The following is a 19345-nucleotide window of genomic DNA, read 5'->3' as shown; positions in this document are numbered from 1 at the left end:
AGCCAACGCTAAAATTCGTGGCTTGGGACCATATTGGGCTTAGTTCGGATCATGCAGCCTGAAAAGGATTAGTCCGCCTCGTAGCTTGAAGCCTTTCTGGGCTTAGCGGGTAATCTCTTGGATCCCTACAGTCAGTCAACTTGTGAAAGGCGGATCACGCATTCATCCGTATAAGACAACAGTCTATAAAAAGTAGCTAGAGAACTTCAATATATATATATATATGTGCTCTTGAGAAAGCAGCAGTCACAGCTACATTCATCTCTAGTGAACTCATCATTGTCGTACTTCATCATGTCCTCCTCGCAACATGGCTATGTTAAAGACCTTCTCATTGAGCCCCGAGCAACGCGCATGGGTTACAACAGGCTTGGTAGATCTGGCCTGAAGATATCCAAGATTATTCTGGGAGCCATGTCTTATGGGAGCAAAGATTGGCTGAAGTGGGTTCTCGAGGAAGACGAAGCTCTGCCCCTCCTCGAACACGCCTTCAGAGCTGGCATCAACACATGGGACACTGTAAGTGAATGATCTTCCGCTTGACAAACAGACACCCAGTATTGACCACGGATATACATTCTTCAGGCTGATCTTTATTCGAACGGCGTCTCTGAAGAAATAATTGCCAAAGCGCTGGTAGTGTACGACATCCCCCGAGAACGGGTTGTCATCATGACCAAATGCCGCTTCGCAACCAGTGCCCCCGGCGAGCCTCAGCTCTCTGTCTTTGCTGCTTCTATCAACGATGGAGAGATGGTGAACAGAGCTGGACTGTCGCGCAAGCACATCTTTGACGCAGTACAAGCTAGTGTCAAGAGGCTGGGCACATATATCGACGTTCTACAGATTCAGCGTATGGATCCAGATGTGCCTCGTGAGGAAATCATGAAAGCATTGAACGACGTGGTAGAATTGGGATTGACACGATACATCGGAGCCAGTTCTGTAAGTCAATCAGTCATTCTCACTTGATCCATGGTGGCTAACATCTGCGACCGAAGATGCCTGCTTGGGAATTTCAAGCTCTGCAGAATGTAGCAGAGAAAAATGGCTGGCATAAATTTATTTCTATGCAGAACTATTATAACCTTCTTTACCGAGAGGAAGAGCGAGAGATGATGCCATACTGCAAAGATGCAGGAGTCGGATGTATTCCCGTAAGTCCAATTCTTATATGCTTACCATGTCGTGTTGTTAATGTTTATTGCAGTGGTCTCCCAATGCACGCGGTGTCCTTGCTCGACCCTGGAATGGTCTCGAAGAGAACACTTCATTGAGGACACAGCATGACCAAACACTCAGTCGGCTCTACGATAGAGAAAACGAAGCTGACAAGGCAACCGTTAATATGGTTGAGCAAGTAGCTAAGGCAAGAGCACTGCCAATGGCGGTGATTGCGACAGCATGGTGTCTGTACAAGGGAGTCAATCCTATAGTTGGTCTGAACAGCAAGGAGCGTATCGATGAGGCGGTGTTAGCTGCTAGCATCAAGTTGACGGACGATGAGGTTGCAAAGCTTGAGTCAGCATACGAGCCCAAGCCCATTACAGGATATTAGACTATCATCCAATGTCATTCTTATTTCTCAGCTAGAGATAATAGACTAAGAGTACAGTGGCTGAATCATTGTGGCCTCCATTATTGCATCAAATTTGTCCATGTATTTCTTGGTCCATTGATGATACTGGACAGGTAATACGGAGTATGCAATAGGTAGTGCGAATCTCATCGTTTGTGTCCCGCAGTATCCCGCGTGTAGACAATAGTCCACAGACATACAGATTGCGGTCGCAAGCTCTTGGTTCTCCGATGTCTCTCTCTCGCAAGCGTCCAGAAGGGCCATAGATTGATTCAGAGTGATCAAATATGCATAATATGCAGTGATCATAGTGGCGGACATGACATCGTGGTAGGTGTACTGCGAGTGAAATGGGTAGCCCTCTGAAACAGGAGAAATAGCACGAGGTTTTCTCACATTGCTGTCTTGGGATGTGTAGTCACGATACCATTGCCGCATGTCTTTCTGTAGTCTCTGGGCAGTTGAAAGAAGAGAGCCGCGTGTGCCATATGAAGTGGCCGTATTACAAAGACTTATCCTACTCTGCAAGCCTGGTATGATTGCAAAGTAACCGAAGATCCGATGGTACATATCCGGTGATGTCGGCAACAGTGGAAACTCAATCAGGTCATCGGGGATCTTCTGCCAACTTTCGGACTCCAGAATGCACGGCTGTCCAGAAGCCAGGGCTTCAGAGATCTAGAAAGATAGTATCAGTAGTTACATCGTAGGTTACAGAGGTTAGACTAACGATTGCCCCACGACATGCAAGGAACATTGAGTACTCGAACGCAGACTCATAACACCGCTCAGCACCCCGAAGCTGCATAAGTCGAGCAGCACCGCCGGCATGCCGTATCCACGCATAACTAACATTAACAAAAGTCTTCAAATTTGCAAAAGTAAGCTCATGAGTCAAAAAACCAATCAAGTTATGGGACCATACCTCGAAGTGCCCAAGAAGGACTGTTGCACAGAGCACATTCTCACTAAGCTGCCGCTTCTCATCGCCAAGAGCCAAAGCCAGACCTTTCACAGCACAAGCATAAGCATTCTCGGCTTTCCTCAGTGCGAGGGGATCACCATATAGCTTTGCGAAGTAAGACCAGGATACTGACAAGGCAGCGTAGTCCAGAACTGCGCTGCTACCCAAGCGAGGTGGAAGATGCCATAGCCAGCTGCCGAGAAACGAAGTCTGCACCGTGGCGGACCCTAGCGGAAACATGGCTGACACGAAGGAAGAGAGGATTTGGTCTCGCTCCGCTTTCAAGCTGCTTGGCTGGTCCCTAACATCAGGCTTTGCTATTCGGTAGCGGCGAATGGCATCGCCATTATCTTGGTCGGCACGACCAACAGCTGTCTTTAGTGATAGCGCTCTTATAGAAAGTTTATCCTTTCGTGTGCTTCGCCGTATTTTGGGCCCTTCGTCCACGAACTTCATCTGTCGTACATAGCCAGGGCAACTTCGCCCGCCTCTTCGGCACTGGGCACAGCTCGGTCGCTCTTCGTCGCACTGTCTCTATACTCAGTAGCTGCGCCGAGCAAGTAAAGTAAACGAGGTTTCTAGACCTTGACGCTTCGCTGGAGGCACAGGAGACATCCTTTGCTTGTTGGTACACCGACCATTGCGCTTACAATTGGAGCGCCTTAGAGTAAAAAGTCTTTGTCGGTCGCAAATGTTCAGCAGAGTTGATTCCAAGCAGTCTTGATACTCAGATAAGAGTGATCATTGAGGTTATTAGTTCAACAGACTCCATCATGTCAGCTTTCTAAGCAACCATGAGATGGAGCTCTTGCTCGCTTATCTTATCAGTACCCACCATGCCGACAGAGGCAGTTACCCTGTAGTCTACCTAATTCGATGTCTTCTTTCGGACTAGTCGGTAAGCCTACGAAGCAATTTATGTTACTAAAAAACTACCATTGGCTCAAGAATAATCTGCAATTACTTCATCCAGCATACATTGCGCGAAGTCGTGGTTTGAAGTCCCTTGACGTGGAAAATACCCCTTTTAGCCAAGATTCGCAAACTGCGCAAAATTGATGAACTAGACAATTATTTATGTGTCGCCTTTCTGCTCATCTCCCAAGTCTACTTTAAACATATCCAGAAACTCGGGTGTCTGAAGAGAATCCAAATCAAGATCATATCCATCCAAGTCACCGATGTCAGATCTTATGTCTTGACAAATTTCTTCAAGCTCTGCGTTCCCTTTCTCATCTGTAGATCCGTCATCACAGCCAGAGATCACGCTTTCAGCAGGAACATCAACACCAATAAACATAAGACTTGGACTTGGGAATTGTGCAGAAGCCAGTAACAGACTGAGCGAAGAGTCCTCAGTATAACATCCAACAGCCAATGAGAGATCAATGGTGCGTGAGAGGCGGAAGTAGAGAATAGGCTCCTGCAAGAGGAAGTTACCCCAATCGTCAGCGGCCAGGATAGAAGGTGATGCTTTAGAGCAAAGTGCGCTGTTAGGGCTGACATCAGCTGTATCTAAGGTCTCAGAAGTTGCAGAGTCAATTGCGCCCCTGATGAAAGCCCAGACGTCGTCAACACCATCATACAGGTTTTGTAGTCCCTTCATAGCCTCCATATATATGTTGAGTCTACCTTGTTTCCTGGCTGTTTGCGATGGTAATTTTGCCAATTTGACATCGAGAATATGCAGAACTAGTGGCAGCGCTGCATACGCAATGCTGAGAAACATCAGCCGGGCTCGAACTGAGAGTAGGGTCGACTTACATGCTAACTGGTAGGAACCTGGCGACTTTGAGTTGAACCAGCTCTTTAAGGTTGTCTGTGATCCCTAATGTAGCATCCTCCAAGTGGTGCCGGGTTTGGTGTAACTTGTTGTCCATACCAGCTCCTGGAGACGCAAGACTAACAACAAATGCTTTGTATTGATATAGTGCGACGCGGGCGGAACTTGAGAGGAGTAAATGGTAAGCAAACAATCCGAGGCTGGAGTCAGTAGCTTACTAGTAGTATATGTACATCAAATTCGTGTACAGAACAAGAGACTTCTCACTGCTCAGTATTCCAGCAGGGGTAGGGAACTGGATAGTCGCCTTATCGAACCAGGCGTCCAAACTGGTCTCACAGAACCTGATGGATTCTTCGATGTGTCTTTGGTTCTCGATAATTGGGGATATGGCATCTATAGCCGATTGTCCCATCCCATAGACCGTCTGTATAACACTGGTGAATGGAATAGCCAGCTCACAAAGGCTAATAAACAGTTGGGCCAAACTCCGCTTAGTCTGTGGTGAGTATACCTGCGACTCTTGAATCTCTTTCGCAAAGTCCTGTTCTGCCAGGTGATCCAGAGTTGGACTTATCGAAGCAATATACAACTGTCTTCGAACGCCGAGAGGTAAGATTCTATCTCGCACTATGCAACACCACCAAAGCCGCTTCAACCTATTGGTTTCAGCTGAGCCCTGGTCTGCTCGCTCCTGCCCCCTGAGCTAGCTGAATAGCTGTTGCAAGCAAGATGGAGTTTGTGCGGGCTCGGTCTCGTGTCGTGGCATAGTAGGTCAGAAGTAATGCCCCTTGCGCATTTGACGCAGGATCTTTGCCACTGCAGATGTCCAGGAGGAGCTATAGACAGATATTAGCCTCAATATCAAGACGTTGAGTGCAAATGCAGTTACCTTGGCGCGGCGATAGTATTTCTCCCTAGCATTGCGTCTCGAGGTGAAACCAAGACATTTCAATGTCGAGAAAGGGACGAACTAGTGCAAGTCAGCAAGCCCTACAATAATTACATCCTCGAATGTCTTACACTGCAGGAAGCGAATAGCATTGCCTGGAATACCAAGAGCGAAACTGTCGACTCGCCACAAGGCTCCTTGTCACCAGAGTATAATGCCCAAAACTGGGCCTCGTCCAACAGTGGAAGGCCAGGATGTACGTGGAGAAAATACTCTCGGACAAAGTCATCCAGGGCGTCAGAAGTAGGAACACTCAAACAGCTGCGAGACTCAAGATAGTGAACATCATCGGGATCCAGTCCAGACATGTCAAGGGTAAGGAATGAGTAATAGGAGTATATAACGTGTGATCGGGCATTGGGTCCTGTGTTTTGACGTGATCTCATGTTCTCTGTTGCTTTAAAAGTTTGAAGTGCATGATCTCCCTCGACTGTCGTCGCTGGCAGCCGGTTGACGTTGTCAGTGCATGCTGTCTCTGTGGACTCTTCAATGTCCTTGAAGCAAGTTGATGGGCTTTCAGGGCTATGATCCGACCGACTCTCACAGAAAAAGGAATGTTGACCGAAATCGATTGGTGAGCCTGGAATAATGGCCGCAGCGCTTCTACTTTCATGTTGCTGTTGAAAAGTATTTCGAAATGTTATGGGTTTTGGCCTCCCCAGTATAACCGTAGGTCTTTTACGGCTTCCTCAATTAGTATCTACTCATTTCACTGTAAAATGTCACTCACTACTTGGTTCTTCGGGCTATGACCGTACATTCGGCGTTATCGAGAGCGCAGTTGGCGCACCTTTCTGGGTTTCGGACAACATCGCAGCGGACTTTCCTGACGCGACAGTTCATACAAGCTTTGGAAGCTCGTCTTCGCGCTGGAGCTGATCTTGGGGTTTCCGATTCTTGCATGGTTGGGTTACAATTGGACATGAGTGAAGATGTGATGATAAAAGTTAAACGGCAGTAAGTAGAGAGGAGGAGGACCCGGCAGGCCGGAGAGTTTAAACATGGGGTAGCATTTCGCGGGGTCAGTTTGGGGAAGGTCAACAGGCTGCAAGAAAAGAAACTATATCCCAGCATTAATGCAGTCAACTAGACCTCTAACTTAATTAGTCTAACTATTCCAAATGGGATGCTGAGTCTCTTTCAATGCATGGGAGCTCCAAGTATTCCTCAAAGCTGAATGGCTTCCTCGACCAGTAAACGCTGGCAGGATATCACTAGCTTGAGAATAAACTTCACTACCGGGATCTTCGGACTGTCTCGTAAAGAGAAGGAACAAATTGCTGATAGATACTACACTCAATCTTGGCGACCTGCATTTACTGTCACGCTCTAAGTTCTACCCAATCCCCTAAAACCAACCCTCCATCAGCATACCAATTCCCCATTCCTTCGGCTAAAAATTTCTGCCGAGGGACAAATTTCCACCGAAAATCTCCCAATGCAGACAAGTTCACCGCCCATTAACTTGTAACCCGTCACAGACGAGGACTAGGGTCATTGCTAGTAAAACCATCCTTGATTAATCGTCGCAGAATCTTGCCCGACCGGGACTTTGGAATGGCATCGGTGAATACGACACCGCCTGTAATTCGCTTGACGGGAGACAGACGCTTATCCATGAATGAAAGGATGGACTGACCTGTCACATCTGGCTTCTTTCGGACGATATGCGCCTGGGGATGTTCTTGTCCGTCTCTGGTGATTTCCTATCAGTGAGTTGTCATTGGAAGGCAAGATGCACTCATACCGTAGGACCCGAATAACTGCGCAGTCTAGTACCCCCTCGTGCTCCAAAAGATGGCCTTCTAGTTCAGATGGTGCAACCTGAAATCCCTTGACCTTGATGAGTTCCTGATACATCACAGTTAGTAAGGCTCATGCACAAGCTCTAGACGATACAGACCTTCTTGCGATCAACGATGCTAACCAGTCCGGTCTTATCGATCTTGACAATGTCCCCAGTCTTAACCCAGCCATCATCAGTAAAAGCATCCTTGGTCGCAGCAGGATTCTTATAGTAGCCCTTGAACATATTCGGCCCTCGAAGAATAGCCTCTCCTTCCTCATCATAACTAACAGCTCTGCCATCCTCGTTGAGAATCTGGAGCTGCATATTAGGCACCAGATACCCAACACTTCCATGAGATGGATCAAACTCATCAGGCCCAAAGATCGAAATGGACATTGTAGCTTCACTCATACCCCAGCCTTGTCGGCTTCGAGCGCCGGTCTTGCTGAAAAGTGACTCGAGCCGCTTTTCCACATCGGCCTGGAGTGGTGCTGCTCCACAAACCAGAAACTTGACACTCGATAGATCATATTTGGAAACGAGGGGACTTTTGACGAGCATTGATACCACTGGGGGCGCAAAGATTAGGTATGTTACTTTGAAGTCTTGGATCGTGCTGAGAAACGACTTCAAGTCGAATTTAGGCATGACAACAGTAGTACACCCTCGTTTGACATTCAAGATGCAGAAAGTGATAAGACCCACTGATTTCACTGGTCAGCTAATATGCCAGGAGTGTGAAAGAAGTTGCGGGACCTACTGGCATGGTAGAATGGGAGAAAAGCACAATGTACGTCGTTGGCTGCATAAGTCGGATCATTCTTTCGCTTCCTCGCCATTCGGTCAAGGTGCAGATTCTGTTCGGCGTTGGCAACCAAGTTGCGATGCGTAATCTCACAAGCTTTCGGAAGCCCGGTTGTGCCACTGCTAAAGTTCAAAACAGCTGGCCTAGAAAACACATTAGCCGTGTCGAACAAGAAGCTGCCGATGATGTACCATACTTATCAGCAAGGACTTTGGGGTCTGATATCTTCTCCCAAGAGTACGTTGCATAACCTAACAGACTTTGGAAAGACGAGACGCCACCAACCGTGCTGCTGTCCTTCGAGTCGATAAGAACCAAGGAAGTGGATGGTAAGCCTACAGCCGTTGCGGCCTTCTTCGCTATCTCAAGTCGAGGGCTATCGGTAACAATGCATTTTGCGCCCGAGACAGTGAGCTGATTGACAAGTTCTGTAATTTTTAGCTAAGGTCAGGTCATCAGAGATGTGGTGTCCCGGAGTGACTGCCCATGACTTACCAGAGTAGGTGTACCCCGGGTTGGCTCCAGTAAATATTCCCCCAGCAGCAATTGATCCCAAGATCACAGCTGGGTAGAGGATCTATAATGATTAGCCAATGAAACCACGCGATGAGTAAAAACGCTAACAGAGTTCTCGCAAAACCCCAAGACAACATCACCGTCTCGTATCTTGAAAACATGTCGTAATCCGGCAGCCAGGGCTTTCACCGTATGCTGTAGCTGCGCTCTGTTGATTTGTTGGGCCGGGTTATGTGCAGTGACATATAAGGGCTTGTTTGGCGAGGTTTGTTGAGAGTCTTCCGAGGGTGAGTCTTTCCATGGTGTTAGTGGCTCCAGGTCTGGAGATCAGAAGGGAGGTGTGTACCGAATATGTAAGTGAGGAGATCAACATTAGGAATGGCAATATCATATCTGGAAGTGAAAATCATGGTGAAGATTTTAAGGTAGTGATGCTGGGCAGTAAGTTAATCGTCAAACTGGTTTAATAAATGTTCTGGAAAAACGATACAGGATACAAAGTATAAGAGCTCAATAAGAAAAGACTTAGACCGTCTTATTGTAATTACTTTCCTTTTCAAAGGAGTTGCTGGTGCTGTTTGCCACGGGTCAATTGCGGCGGCAAATTTAGCCTCGGCTTAATCTGGTGCAACTATCACCAAGTTGCGATGCGTCGCATGACCACGGCCCAGCGACCAACCGACTGTTCCCCAATTGTTATATTCTTTGTTTTCGAAATAAAATCATCTGTGCTCAATATTTAATCCGCTCAGAGGCTCAGCCCAAGACGACATCACCGTCTCGTATCTTGAAAACATATCGTAATCCAGCAGCCAGGGCTTTTACTGTATGCTCCAACTGCGGTTTGTTTACATAGCCAGGACAAGTGCCAGTGCGCTCTGCAACCAACCTACATATCGAATTAGCTGATTCGAGCGTGGACACTATAAATGTCAAATATAATAGACTATTATATAATTTATACATTACTCACATATCGCAAAGCCTGGCAGTCCAATACGATGGTACTGTAATGCCACTTGAGCGATAACTGAACCTGTGAAGAAAGGGGCCTATCTATCATCGTCTATTTCAATTCTCCGTCTCGCGTCAAGTTCTTCTGCTTTAATTTCCGCGTCTTCGCCGTTCAAAGCTATTTTTCATCTATCAATAAGTCCTCCGCCTACAAGCCTACCTTTTCCGTCGCAAATCACTCTCTGCAATAGCTCAATTTCATCCCTTGTTCCAGGGAAAAGCTTGTCGTCAATGTCTTTATGTTATTGGTCCAGTAGATAGGGCTTCCTTTCCCACTAAACCTTATAACTACTGGCCTCCTCTCATGTTCTGCCCAAGCTTCTCATACCTTGACCCCACCAAAGCAGTATTCATTTGTCTACTGTGACACTGAACCCGGACCTTCACCTATAAACTCTATCAAACATACTACAAATCAGTTGTCGAGCCGGATTTTGACTCTGGCCTTGACATGGTTTCCTGACTCTTCTATGAGAGGGCTACCAATTGGGTTCAGACACATTCGCCGAAGATGATAAGTTTGAAGGTGGTGCTATGTTTATTTTTTACGCCACCTTTGTTCTGTTTCAAGCAGTAGAGGAGCGCCCCAAGATCACAGAAGTGTGTGTTGCAGTTCTAAACTGTCCTCCGGCGTTGAAGGGTCGTTGGTGAGGGTGGAGTTAGCGCTAAAATTAGAATAAAGCCATTTAGAGTGGACTGTAGAGGACGAAGTACATTAGGTGATTATTTTGTCCACAGGAAGACCACGACTGAGGCAGAGTTCGACAGATGTTTACTTGGGCAATAAAGAACAATATCCCAGGTTCACTATCAACACCCCACATCAACCATTTTGAAGAAACATGATACCACTGAACACAATGGCACAAACCATGTAGACACCCGTAATCCACTCCCTAACCAACATTCCGTGAACCCATGGTATAGTAGGGTAGTAGACCCTCAGGTTTACCAGAAGTGAAACCTACTCTTGGGCACAAACGAGCCTTTTTTCTTGCCGGTTCTCTTCAGCCTCCACCCATCATTCTTCATGGAAGTGGTATAGGCTTTGCCCCACTGCCTGTCCTTCGAGGGGGGATTCATATACCTGTCCCACTCTTCCAACTCGGCACTCGAGATGCCTGGGGCGCTCTTGGACACCTGAATGTATGGCCTGGAAGGTGGGTCGACAGAGACCTTCGGCTCGGAACCACCGCACATCTTGGGAGTAGGAGGTGGTGTGTTTCTAAAGTCTTGTTGGCGTTTTGATTAACTGATGATAGGTAGAGGCACGTACTGTGGGTTTTTTGTGATACTTAAGGAAGGCTATTGGAACAATTGAGTTGGGTGAGTTTGAATCGGTAGACTTGAACTGATTATTGTAATTATGTTTGGAAAATATGAGAAAAGACAAAAGGTTAAAGAAAGGATCACATGAGCTTTATATAGGTAAAAAGGTGCCAGAGAAGTGTTCAACTGAAGCATAAGCTGTTCTATGGTGTACGGGACATAGAACAGGTCTGGCGTGAAAGTCTGGCTGTGAATGGTTAGTATAGATTCCCGGGACAGAGGTGTTTTGACACTACGAAGGGTGATTAGTTCAGAGCTTTGGGGCTGACAGCATAAAACTGCCCATAAGGGGACAAATGCCGAGAAGGATGGTTTCCTCACGCGGTAAACTCTCACGATTCAAGTCCTAACAAAACCACCCAGTCAGAGAAGAAAGGACGCGTATCACTCTACATATCTCCATGTAGAACAACGGCGAGTTATTACTTATACATAATGTGGCTTCATTGCACATAAGAAGCACGTAGGATTGGAACCTTAAGGCTTAATTAATAGTGCTTGCGAGCGGGAATGGGAATATATCAAGAATGAATATCAGTTGACTTTGAAACGACATCTCACTATAAGCATTTATTTAGTATTCTATCAGAACCTCCATGATGAATTCGTGATACGAGTAGTTCTTATTAAAACAAACCATGTCGGAAATAAAGTGTTTTCTGGTACTTGTGGACAGTCAGTGGATTACTGAAGCTTGCGAAGATACATAGAAGCTGTCATCGTAGCTGCCTGATCCTCCTGAAATTTTCTTTACATTTCAAGGCTCAAAGCTGATGTGGCAGTACGTGATTAGTAGCTCAAACCTGAATCACAAACTCTCTCTCGCTAGATCGATTTTGGGCCTTTACATCAAAGGATTAATATGCTTAGAACCGAGATACATCATACAATAACTAAATTCATTGGCTATTGCGCCTGTGACGCTGTAATATCATCTAACTATCTATAGGCTAGCTACCTCTTACCCCTCGCCGCAGTCAAATTCAATTTATCAGACTCTTTTATTGGTGGAAAGGCTTCTGTAAGGTTTGCGACATGGGACCCGTTCATGGGTTGTCCCAGGAACTTCGCCTCCTCGTCGAGCTTCTTGTAAAAAGCCCCCGTCACCTCCTCATTACGGTAGTCAAGTCGATGGCCGCACCGATAAGTTGTGACGTCGTAGATGGTGGGGTTATCAGCGCAGCAATAGCCCCAGCAGTCTGCAAACAACTCCATGGCTGGCACGTAGGGGGACTCGCGATGGCTTTGTTCGATGATGTGCAGCATAGTTGGGATGCCGACCTCGTGGAAGACGTCGAAAGACTTGAAGATTGGGGCTGCGACGATGTAGTCCTTGAAGAACTTTCTGGGGATGAAGTAAATATCGCTCCAGCCGACACAGAACTCGTGGATGTCGATTTTGAAACCCAGGTCCAAGTGGTCCAGCTGAGCAGCTGCAAGTTGGGCTTTGAGGTGGTAATGCGGTCCGCCCCACCCGCCCCAGTCATAATCCTTTGTGTCATTCATGCACGAGAACTGGGGTCCTTTAGGTTTCATCTCGGGCCAAGTCATGGGGAAGTAGATCTTATTGCGGTCGATGTTGCTCCAGGCCAGAGGGTCGATCCAGGCGTCGAAGTGATAGTACAGGAGGCCATCGATTTCAGGCTCCTCGTCGAGAATCAGTTGCATTGTGTCGGCTACCTGCTGATAGATGTGAAAGGTGAGGGTACTTTGGTCATGAGTAATGTTGTGAAACTCTGGGCCGCGTCCCTCATCCTTCATCATATCGGGCATTGAGATGTGAATGTCGCGGAAGAATGGCTCATACTTCATCAACGTTGGTATGCGCTCGGGATGAACAGAGTTCCATCTGATGAAGGCCATGGTATTTTTAAAAGGTGATGTGACAATCTTTGGAGTGTCGGCTTCTTCGGTTGTTGTCATCACCTTCGTGCTTTCATCGCTAGGCGCAGTGGTTATAGACTTGGTCGGCATGGCCACTTGGTACATAGCCAAGGCCATCACAGCCATGACCGTGATGAGAGTGTTGATGAAAATGAATAACACCCTTTTGTTTTGAACAATGGCGCCAAGTTTGGAGAAGAAGCCGGTCTTGGGATCGGAGTCAGATTTGGTATTGGTGGGCTTTGGAGCGGGGTTCTCCATGTAGAGCCAAGTAGCGACAAAGATGATAAATGTCCCCGGAACAACGAGAAAGCTCAGGGTTGTATCGGAGATAAGAGGTGCTAGGTAGAGCAATATTCCGGTCGAAAAGGCGGTCGCGAAACACTTGACGAGGGCATCGGCATCTTGAATAGAGAAATTTTGGTCAGCTTGCTGATAGAAGGAGTCACCATTTTAGGTGGACTGAGAGGAGATTGGACTTACATTTATACACAGCAGTGATTGCAAGACCAATAAAGACATTGCTCATGATCACCAAGATGGCATGAATACTCCCGTATCCCTCAAAGAAACCCGGTTCGTTGGAGCTTATACATTTGATGGTTATATGACAGACGAGGTTGACGACTGTGCCCGAGGCGTACAGAATCATGTTGTTGGCATGAAGGCTGGAGTCGTCGGCTTTGAGAAGAACCTGGTTGTACACGCCCGATGAAGCGCTGAGAAAGACCTGGAAAAGAAGAAGGGCGTATGTGTCGAGTGGATAGAGGGCGCCCTTGCCAGGTTGATATTGCGTAACGATGAGGCCGCTAAGCTGAAAAGGCGTTGATTGTCAGTCGCCTATTCCTCAAGGTCTGGGGGGAGGTTTTGATTAGTACCTGCATGGTGATTGCCATCCATTGAGTCTTGGACACCTGTTGATTGAGAGTTGCAATCATGACCAAGGCTGTGATGAGGGTGACGCCGCTTTTTGTGAGTTGAATGGTGCCTGGGTCCGCCATCTTGTAACTCAAGAAGAGCTAGACAACGATAATTAGCTCATACTCCCATGGATAAAATAAGAGGAAGTACTGACCGAGTTGTTGATGAGAATATAAATGAGCGCCAAGTTGTAGAAACCAAACCGCACATCGTCCCTCACCTCACCACGAACATACCCCCAAAAGGTCCGCAGACCAAAAGGTAGTGGCGGCGACGAAGGCCCAGCCTCCCTCGCCTCCTCATCCTCTGAGTCCAGCATCGTCAGTGATGAGGAGTCCCCGTCTTTATCTTGGATCTCCAAATCCGTATTATCGCCCGACAGCGACGCATACGCAGTATCCGAGCCTCGTGTAGACGGCCCAACGCCCGTCTGCGCCCTAGTCTTGCACTCCCGGTAGAAGAATATCGTAGAGAGAATTAGCTTGAGAAACTCAGAGATGGTGATTGACCCTGATGGTGAAAAAGCATAGGAACCACCGCTCTGGGCAGTCTTCATGATAACGCCTATGCCGACCTGGATCCCGACGAGACCCAGCGCCGCGAGGTAAGCTGCTCGTTGGGGGCTGCTATTGCGCAGCGACATCTTTCGTAGAAACCGAGTTGCAGACATGATTGTTTCTGCACTGATGGTAAGTGAAGAAGGTAGAATATTGGATAAAAAATTGAAGTACGTGGTGAATTTTAGTAGCATTCAAAGAGAGCAGCTCATGGCTCTGCAACCGTAGAAACTCGACGCTCCACACTGTTCCTGCGTCGAGGCTCAAGCCACAGATATCAGGCCTGTGCCGTTCACATAACTGACAGGACGCCACATTCCTCACTAGAGAATGCAGGATGTTTAGCGAATCAGGCTTGTCCCTTTCTGCTACTAACCAGGAACAGGGTCCTCCGCGGCATGTCAGATATGCTGTATTCGGTAGTGGGCTTTCTAAACCGGTTTACTAGATGGGCTTAAGGTTTAGGGCTGAGGTGTCACTGAGAAATGTTATTCGTTGCTGGGACGCAGGGCTGAAAGCTTGTTTTTCACCGTTTTCGGCAAAAGATCTGGAGCGTGTTCGAAAAGTCCACATCAATGAACAAGTGCACTTTACTAGATGCCATAATTGCAACACTGCATTCAGACAATTCATAGGCAGATCCAGACTACGGTATTTTTAATCTGGATCATTCCTTCATTCCCATGTGCATCAAAGGCTGCGTAGGCTTTACTAAGGTACATTTGTGGCGCCCTACTTCAGAATTCAGGCCCAATACGGAAATCGTGGAAAGCTTACCGTAAAATGGCGCTTTCTCTCCAGGCAATTGTTGTGGCAGCGCAACAATTCATCAGGGTACATAGCTCGCAGCGATAATTGTGAATTATGCCGGGTCGATGTTGCTTATTGATGTGCGTATGTTTATATCGCCTGAATCACGGCCTAATGACTGTTCCATCACTTCTACAGTCGCCGCCTCGGCTCAATCATACACTTGTAAGAATGATAATCTAGTCTAGTCTAGATGCGGCCTCATGGCATGCCGTTCAATATTCTGATGTGACGGGTGCGTATTTCGCCATCGTATCTATCGAACTTCCAGACCGCTTATTTTACTTTCTGTCCCAACAATACAGTGGCCGGAAAGATATCCGTCTAAACACTCACCCGCCTATCCTTCCGCCAACATTCCTCCCCTGGTTTTGGAGTGTTTCCGTTTTTGGGTTAGAACTACGACTGCAACGCCAAACCTTATTCATCCCGTCGAGAACGCTTTTTTGTCCCCTCTCGCCACGCGGAACCCGGTTTCGGCCGACAGCTACAGCCTGCCGTGGCCACATGGCTTTGTGTAATCCGTTCTGGGCGGTTTCGATAGAATGGTGGATGTCTCGGTAGGTGCATCTGGAGCGCTACTGGAGAGGGTGGCGCACCTCTCGAACATCTGCAACTGTCTTTGGGGGGATGAGTTGGTCTGTTTGGAAGGAGAAAGGTCTTTGCAACCCAATTAGACTAACTAAATCCCGCATAAAGGTAGTGGTGGTTAACGACGATTTAAAGTGATTGACAACCGCAAGATTTGTTGCCATCATTTTCCTCATTTCCTGAGCTCAGCGATAATTTTACCAACTTCGTCATGCCTCATATTCATGATACCACAGGTACTGCCGTTACCAACAGCATCGACAATGGCCACGCAGAAGACTATGAGCCTGTGAACGTCATCATCCCGGTTGGCGGAATCGGTTCTCGGTTCGCCAAGGAGGGCTACCGTTTCCCAAAGCCACTCATCAACATCGTTGGACAGCCGATGCTCCTCTGGTTAATCGACAACCTTAGTCTTCGTCCCAGGGACACTCTATGGATTGCTGTCAATGAGCACATTGACAATGAGTTCAGAATCGGCCAGCTTGTCAGTAAGAACTTTCCAAAGGTCAATCTCAAGCTTTTGTTGTTGCGACATCAAACAAAAGGTGCCAGTGAAACTGTAAGTACAGCACCGATTGCCAGCAAGACAGGCAAACAACCCAAGCCCCAGACCTGCATTCTCTAACCCTGTCCCCTCTGCTTCAGCTATACATGGTCACTCAGAGCATGACGAAGGAGCACTTGCAGCATCGAACCGTATCTCTCGATTGCGACACCATCTATTGGTATGACATCTTGGCCTCTGTCCGAAAGATGCCCAGCGGCCATGGCGGATGCTTCTATTTTATCGACGAAGGCGACAAGCCCATCTTCTCTTACATCCAGACAGAAAACGAATCGTAAGTAGCCATTTACAATCTCCCCCTAGCACCACGGTGCCTCGTTATGCAGGAAAAGACTAACTCACATGATTCTTCCCAGGCCCGGCGCCGAACGAATCGTCGACATCCAGGAGAAGAAAGCCATTAGCAACAAAGCCAACACAGGCGCATATGTCTTTCCTTCTGCCGCCGACCTAAAAGCTTGGGCCGCCGAGAACCTCGACGTAAAACACCCCGACGGTGCCGAGGTGGGCGAATACTACACCTCACAAGTCATCTCCATGATGGTTCAAAGTGGCGTTCCCTTCATCGGCTTGCCCATACAGAAGAAGGACTTTTCTGTCGTGGGAACCCCAGAGCAGCTCCAGGAGCTCCTAGCAGCTCTCAAGACAGACAATCACAATATGCCCGTCACGTTGAAGAAGCGCAGGTTTTGCTTCGACTTGGACATGACCCTCGTGGGAGTCCCGGCTGTTTCGGGTGATTACTCGACTTGCCCGCCCATCTCTAAGAACATTCGCCTCGTGCAGCAGCTGTACAAGGCTGGCCACTACATCATCATCGTAAGTTCAACTCTTCCAAGGGATCCGTATTCTAAACAGCACACTGACATCCTCCAGCAAACAGCACGTAGAATGAAGACACACTACGGCAATCCCGGCAGAGTCCTCGCCGACGTTGGTCTCGTCACCTTCAAACAGCTCTCAGACTACGAGATTCCCTATCATGAGATCAACTTCGGGAAGCCCTACGCTGACGTCTACGTCGACGACTTGGCCGTCAATGCCAATCTCGACACCGCGCGTGAGCTAGGCTGGATACTCGACGAGCCTGAAGTCACACCTCGGCTCGGCCAAGTACGTAAGAGTTCTGCCGAGGATGTCAAGAAGGCCGGGATGATTGCTGCACGAGACTTCAACACTGTTCAGATCATCAGAGACAAGGTCATCAAGTCTAGCAAATCTGAGGCTATTCTTGGTGAGCTCTACTTCTACGCTCACATGCCGCCAACACTGTCTCGCATCTTTCCCTCTGTGTATAGCGTCGACTACATCCCTGCCACTTCTACCTACAGCATCACTATGGAGAACCGTCGTGGACGCACATTCTCTCATCTTCTCGTCGGACGGTCCATCACCAAAGGCCGCCTTACCAAATTCCTCGAGACCCTGCACACTATTCACACGGCACCAAACACCACCTCGCAACCCACCTTAGACGTCCCTGAAGCGCTAGAGGCCAAGTTTGCACCAAAAGCCCCTGGTGATCACCCTGTCAACATCTACGCCAACTACGGCACCAAGCTGCGCAGTAGATACTACCAGCACCGTGATCGCTACGACGCGCTCGGTCCACTAGCTGCGTCGCTTTTTGCGCGGCTAGATGAGTTTCTCGACACCTATGAGGCTGAGGAGAAGGGCGTTCACGCAAACGTCATCCACGGTGATCCGGTGTTTAGCAACGCCATCATTTCCGATGACGAGAGAACCGTCAGCTTCATTGATGTGCGGTGCCAGCTGGAGAATTATCTCACCCCCGAGGGGGATATCAACTATGATCTTGGCAAGGTCTTGCAGTCCCTTTGCGGCTATGACTATATTCTATTCATGAGTGCCAATAACTACGATCTCACGGGCGCCCTCGAGGACGACAAGCCGCTGTTGGATGAGGCGGACACTGAGCTACTGAACGAACTGCAGGAGCAGTTCTTTGCCTTTCTGAAAAATAACTACTCTGTACGGCTACACCGTAAGACATTGTTCCGCGTCACGGCCTCTCTTTTCTTTAGTCTTATCCCTCTCCACCGCAAGGAATTGGGAGCTGTATTCCTGCGCATGTGCAAGGAGACATTAGACAAAGCTGTGGGCATTAGTTATTAAAGCTATGATATAATTAATACATGTATTTCAGCTCTCTAAGCCAACGGAGATGGTTTCTCACCCTTCCAATTTGAAGATTTAGGTGACTAATTATGTGAAGAGCGGACAGCGATAAGAGTAAATATTGTCGAACTCGTTCGGTGATATTTTTACACACCTCGGCCTCGGTGTTTGCAAAGTGATGTTAGTTGATCGGGAGCCCCATAGCTCGCCGGTGATAACATATCGAAACCTCGGCCTCGGTGTTCAGAGAATTGCGACAAGGCTGCGTATAAAAGGCCGATCTATTCCTCAAAGCCTTTTATTTCCAACCTCTGCCCTTATTCATACTACTTTTTCAACCTCACGACTGCGCAATGTCTTCTCTTTCTTCAAACCCAGATTCCATTCCCGTCGTCATTATTGGCTGGGGCCGTGAAAATGGCGTCGTCTTCATGCCCAAAATATTTACAGAACACAACTCTCCATACGTCATGACAGCTATGATGGACTTTGAAGAAACATTAGAGCCCTACCGATACTCACCACACAATCTCGGAGTCATTCTGCATAACCTACACCCTCGCCCCCGAGCTCTCATTATCGGTATCGCTGTTCCACCGTCTCTCACGGACGAAATGACCGCTGTGTGGAACGAGTATGTCGAATCGGTTTTAAAGAAGGAGTTCAAAGAAGATGACAAATGGAAGAAGAATGCCATCAGTCCGGTATGCATGTCCCTCGCTGTGTGTACCTATCGCTAATACGGGTTTAGTTGTCACTTACGCATTACGTTGATCCTGCTATTTTCGAACGCCCACCGATGGATTTGGGGTGGGAAAAGGAGATGTTTAAGCAGCTTGATGCCGTGTTCCGACCTGAGATCACATGGGACTAGTTGGTAGCGTTATTTCGAAGCGTTTGGACCGCGTAAACCTCAGCCGAGATAGAGTATTCTAGCAGACAGTATCTGCTCTGTTATTCCTGGACACCCAGGAGGTCTTTTTCACTTTGTTTCTGGCTCTTGTCTGGATATGGTGTGTGAGAGAGAGATATTGTACACATATCACCATCCATACAGTATCTAAAAGTTTCAGCAGTTTTCGGGGGCTTCGAATGTATGGCTTCGTCGCAGTTTTCTTTAGTCAGCGGCCTCTCCGGAGTGATG

At 47.8% G+C, this 19345-nt stretch overlaps 7 protein-coding genes across 7 annotated transcripts; 3 read left to right on the top strand and 4 right to left on the bottom strand.

The window, feature by feature from the left end:
- Nucleotides 1-294: 294 nt before the first annotated feature.
- On the top strand, nucleotides 295-1558 carry BKA55DRAFT_697214 (NADP-dependent oxidoreductase domain-containing protein; the record flags this gene model as incomplete). The annotated part of the gene is made up of 4 exons (XM_046200345.1): nucleotides 295-519; nucleotides 586-945; nucleotides 1002-1157; nucleotides 1211-1558. The coding sequence occupies 4 exons, from the start codon at nucleotides 295-297 to the stop codon at nucleotides 1556-1558; spliced, it is 1089 nt and encodes a 362-aa protein (XP_046042438.1).
- A 691-nt stretch (nucleotides 1559-2249) lies between these two features.
- On the bottom strand, nucleotides 2250-3184 carry BKA55DRAFT_599331 (uncharacterized protein; the record flags this gene model as incomplete). The annotated part of the gene is made up of 3 exons (XM_046196382.1): nucleotides 2250-2444; nucleotides 2505-3071; nucleotides 3128-3184. The coding sequence occupies 3 exons, from the start codon at nucleotides 3182-3184 to the stop codon at nucleotides 2250-2252; spliced, it is 819 nt and encodes a 272-aa protein (XP_046042437.1).
- A 170-nt stretch (nucleotides 3185-3354) lies between these two features.
- Nucleotides 3355-6314, bottom strand: BKA55DRAFT_668083 (uncharacterized protein). Its single transcript, XM_046197876.1, has 7 exons — nucleotides 6009-6314; nucleotides 5350-5962; nucleotides 5219-5299; nucleotides 5131-5165; nucleotides 4545-5027; nucleotides 4308-4490; nucleotides 3355-4261 (listed from the first exon to the last, which is right to left on the bottom strand). Exons 1-7 carry the CDS (start codon nucleotides 6200-6202, stop codon nucleotides 3619-3621), a joined length of 2232 nt encoding a protein of 743 aa, XP_046042436.1. The 5' UTR covers nucleotides 6203-6314; the 3' UTR covers nucleotides 3355-3618.
- A 439-nt stretch (nucleotides 6315-6753) lies between these two features.
- Nucleotides 6754-8549, bottom strand: BKA55DRAFT_599329 (uncharacterized protein; the record flags this gene model as incomplete). The annotated part of the gene is made up of 7 exons (XM_046196381.1): nucleotides 6754-6973; nucleotides 7026-7129; nucleotides 7182-7780; nucleotides 7828-8015; nucleotides 8069-8300; nucleotides 8368-8449; nucleotides 8529-8549. 7 exons carry the CDS (start codon nucleotides 8547-8549, stop codon nucleotides 6754-6756), a joined length of 1446 nt encoding a protein of 481 aa, XP_046042435.1.
- Nucleotides 8550-11609: 3060 nt separating this feature from the next.
- On the bottom strand, nucleotides 11610-14286 carry BKA55DRAFT_214232 (nucleotide-sugar transporter-domain-containing protein). Its single transcript, XM_046185177.1, has 4 exons — nucleotides 13691-14286; nucleotides 13494-13634; nucleotides 13099-13429; nucleotides 11610-13019 (listed from the first exon to the last, which is right to left on the bottom strand). The coding sequence occupies exons 1-4, from the start codon at nucleotides 14204-14206 to the stop codon at nucleotides 11686-11688; spliced, it is 2322 nt and encodes a 773-aa protein (XP_046042434.1). The 5' UTR covers nucleotides 14207-14286; the 3' UTR covers nucleotides 11610-11685.
- Nucleotides 14287-15640: 1354 nt separating this feature from the next.
- Nucleotides 15641-18237, top strand: BKA55DRAFT_626925 (capsule biosynthesis phosphatase). Its single transcript, XM_046196864.1, has 4 exons — nucleotides 15641-16056; nucleotides 16143-16336; nucleotides 16419-16881; nucleotides 16939-18237. The coding sequence occupies exons 1-4, from the start codon at nucleotides 15706-15708 to the stop codon at nucleotides 18196-18198; spliced, it is 2268 nt and encodes a 755-aa protein (XP_046042433.1). The 5' UTR covers nucleotides 15641-15705; the 3' UTR covers nucleotides 18199-18237.
- Nucleotides 18238-18554: 317 nt separating this feature from the next.
- On the top strand, nucleotides 18555-19075 carry BKA55DRAFT_697207 (uncharacterized protein; the record flags this gene model as incomplete). Its single annotated transcript, XM_046200344.1, has 2 exons — nucleotides 18555-18905; nucleotides 18953-19075. The coding sequence occupies 2 exons, from the start codon at nucleotides 18555-18557 to the stop codon at nucleotides 19073-19075; spliced, it is 474 nt and encodes a 157-aa protein (XP_046042432.1).
- Between the last annotated feature and the right edge of the window lie 270 nt (nucleotides 19076-19345).

This window comes from Fusarium redolens, assembly GCF_020744475.1.
Source record: "Fusarium redolens strain MPI-CAGE-AT-0023 chromosome Unknown BKA55scaffold_26, whole genome shotgun sequence".
NCBI lineage: Eukaryota > Fungi > Ascomycota > Sordariomycetes > Hypocreales > Nectriaceae > Fusarium > Fusarium redolens.
This window is presented reverse-complemented; position numbering and strand designations above follow the sequence as displayed.

Coding starts and splice junctions, on each gene's coding strand:
- BKA55DRAFT_668083 (XM_046197876.1), bottom strand. CDS start 6,202: ATGTCCAATTGTAACCCAACCATGCAAGAATCGGAAACCCCAAGATCA. Junction 5,300..5,349: donor TGCTATTCGCTTCCTGCAGT/GTAAGACATTCG, acceptor GACTTGCACTAG/TTCGTCCCTTTCTCGACATT. Junction 5,166..5,218: donor AATACTATCGCCGCGCCAAG/GTAACTGCATTT, acceptor ATCTGTCTATAG/CTCCTCCTGGACATCTGCAG.
- BKA55DRAFT_214232 (XM_046185177.1), bottom strand. CDS start 14,206: ATGTCTGCAACTCGGTTTCTACGAAAGATGTCGCTGCGCAATAGCAGC. Junction 13,430..13,493: donor GGATGGCAATCACCATGCAG/GTACTAATCAAA, acceptor ACGCCTTTTCAG/CTTAGCGGCCTCATCGTTAC. Junction 13,020..13,098: donor AATCACTGCTGTGTATAAAT/GTAAGTCCAATC, acceptor TCTCTATTCAAG/ATGCCGATGCCCTCGTCAAG.
- BKA55DRAFT_626925 (XM_046196864.1), top strand. CDS start 15,706: ATGCCTCATATTCATGATACCACAGGTACTGCCGTTACCAACAGCATC. Junction 16,337..16,418: donor ATCCAGACAGAAAACGAATC/GTAAGTAGCCAT, acceptor GATTCTTCCCAG/GCCCGGCGCCGAACGAATCG. Junction 16,882..16,938: donor CTGGCCACTACATCATCATC/GTAAGTTCAACT, acceptor GACATCCTCCAG/CAAACAGCACGTAGAATGAA.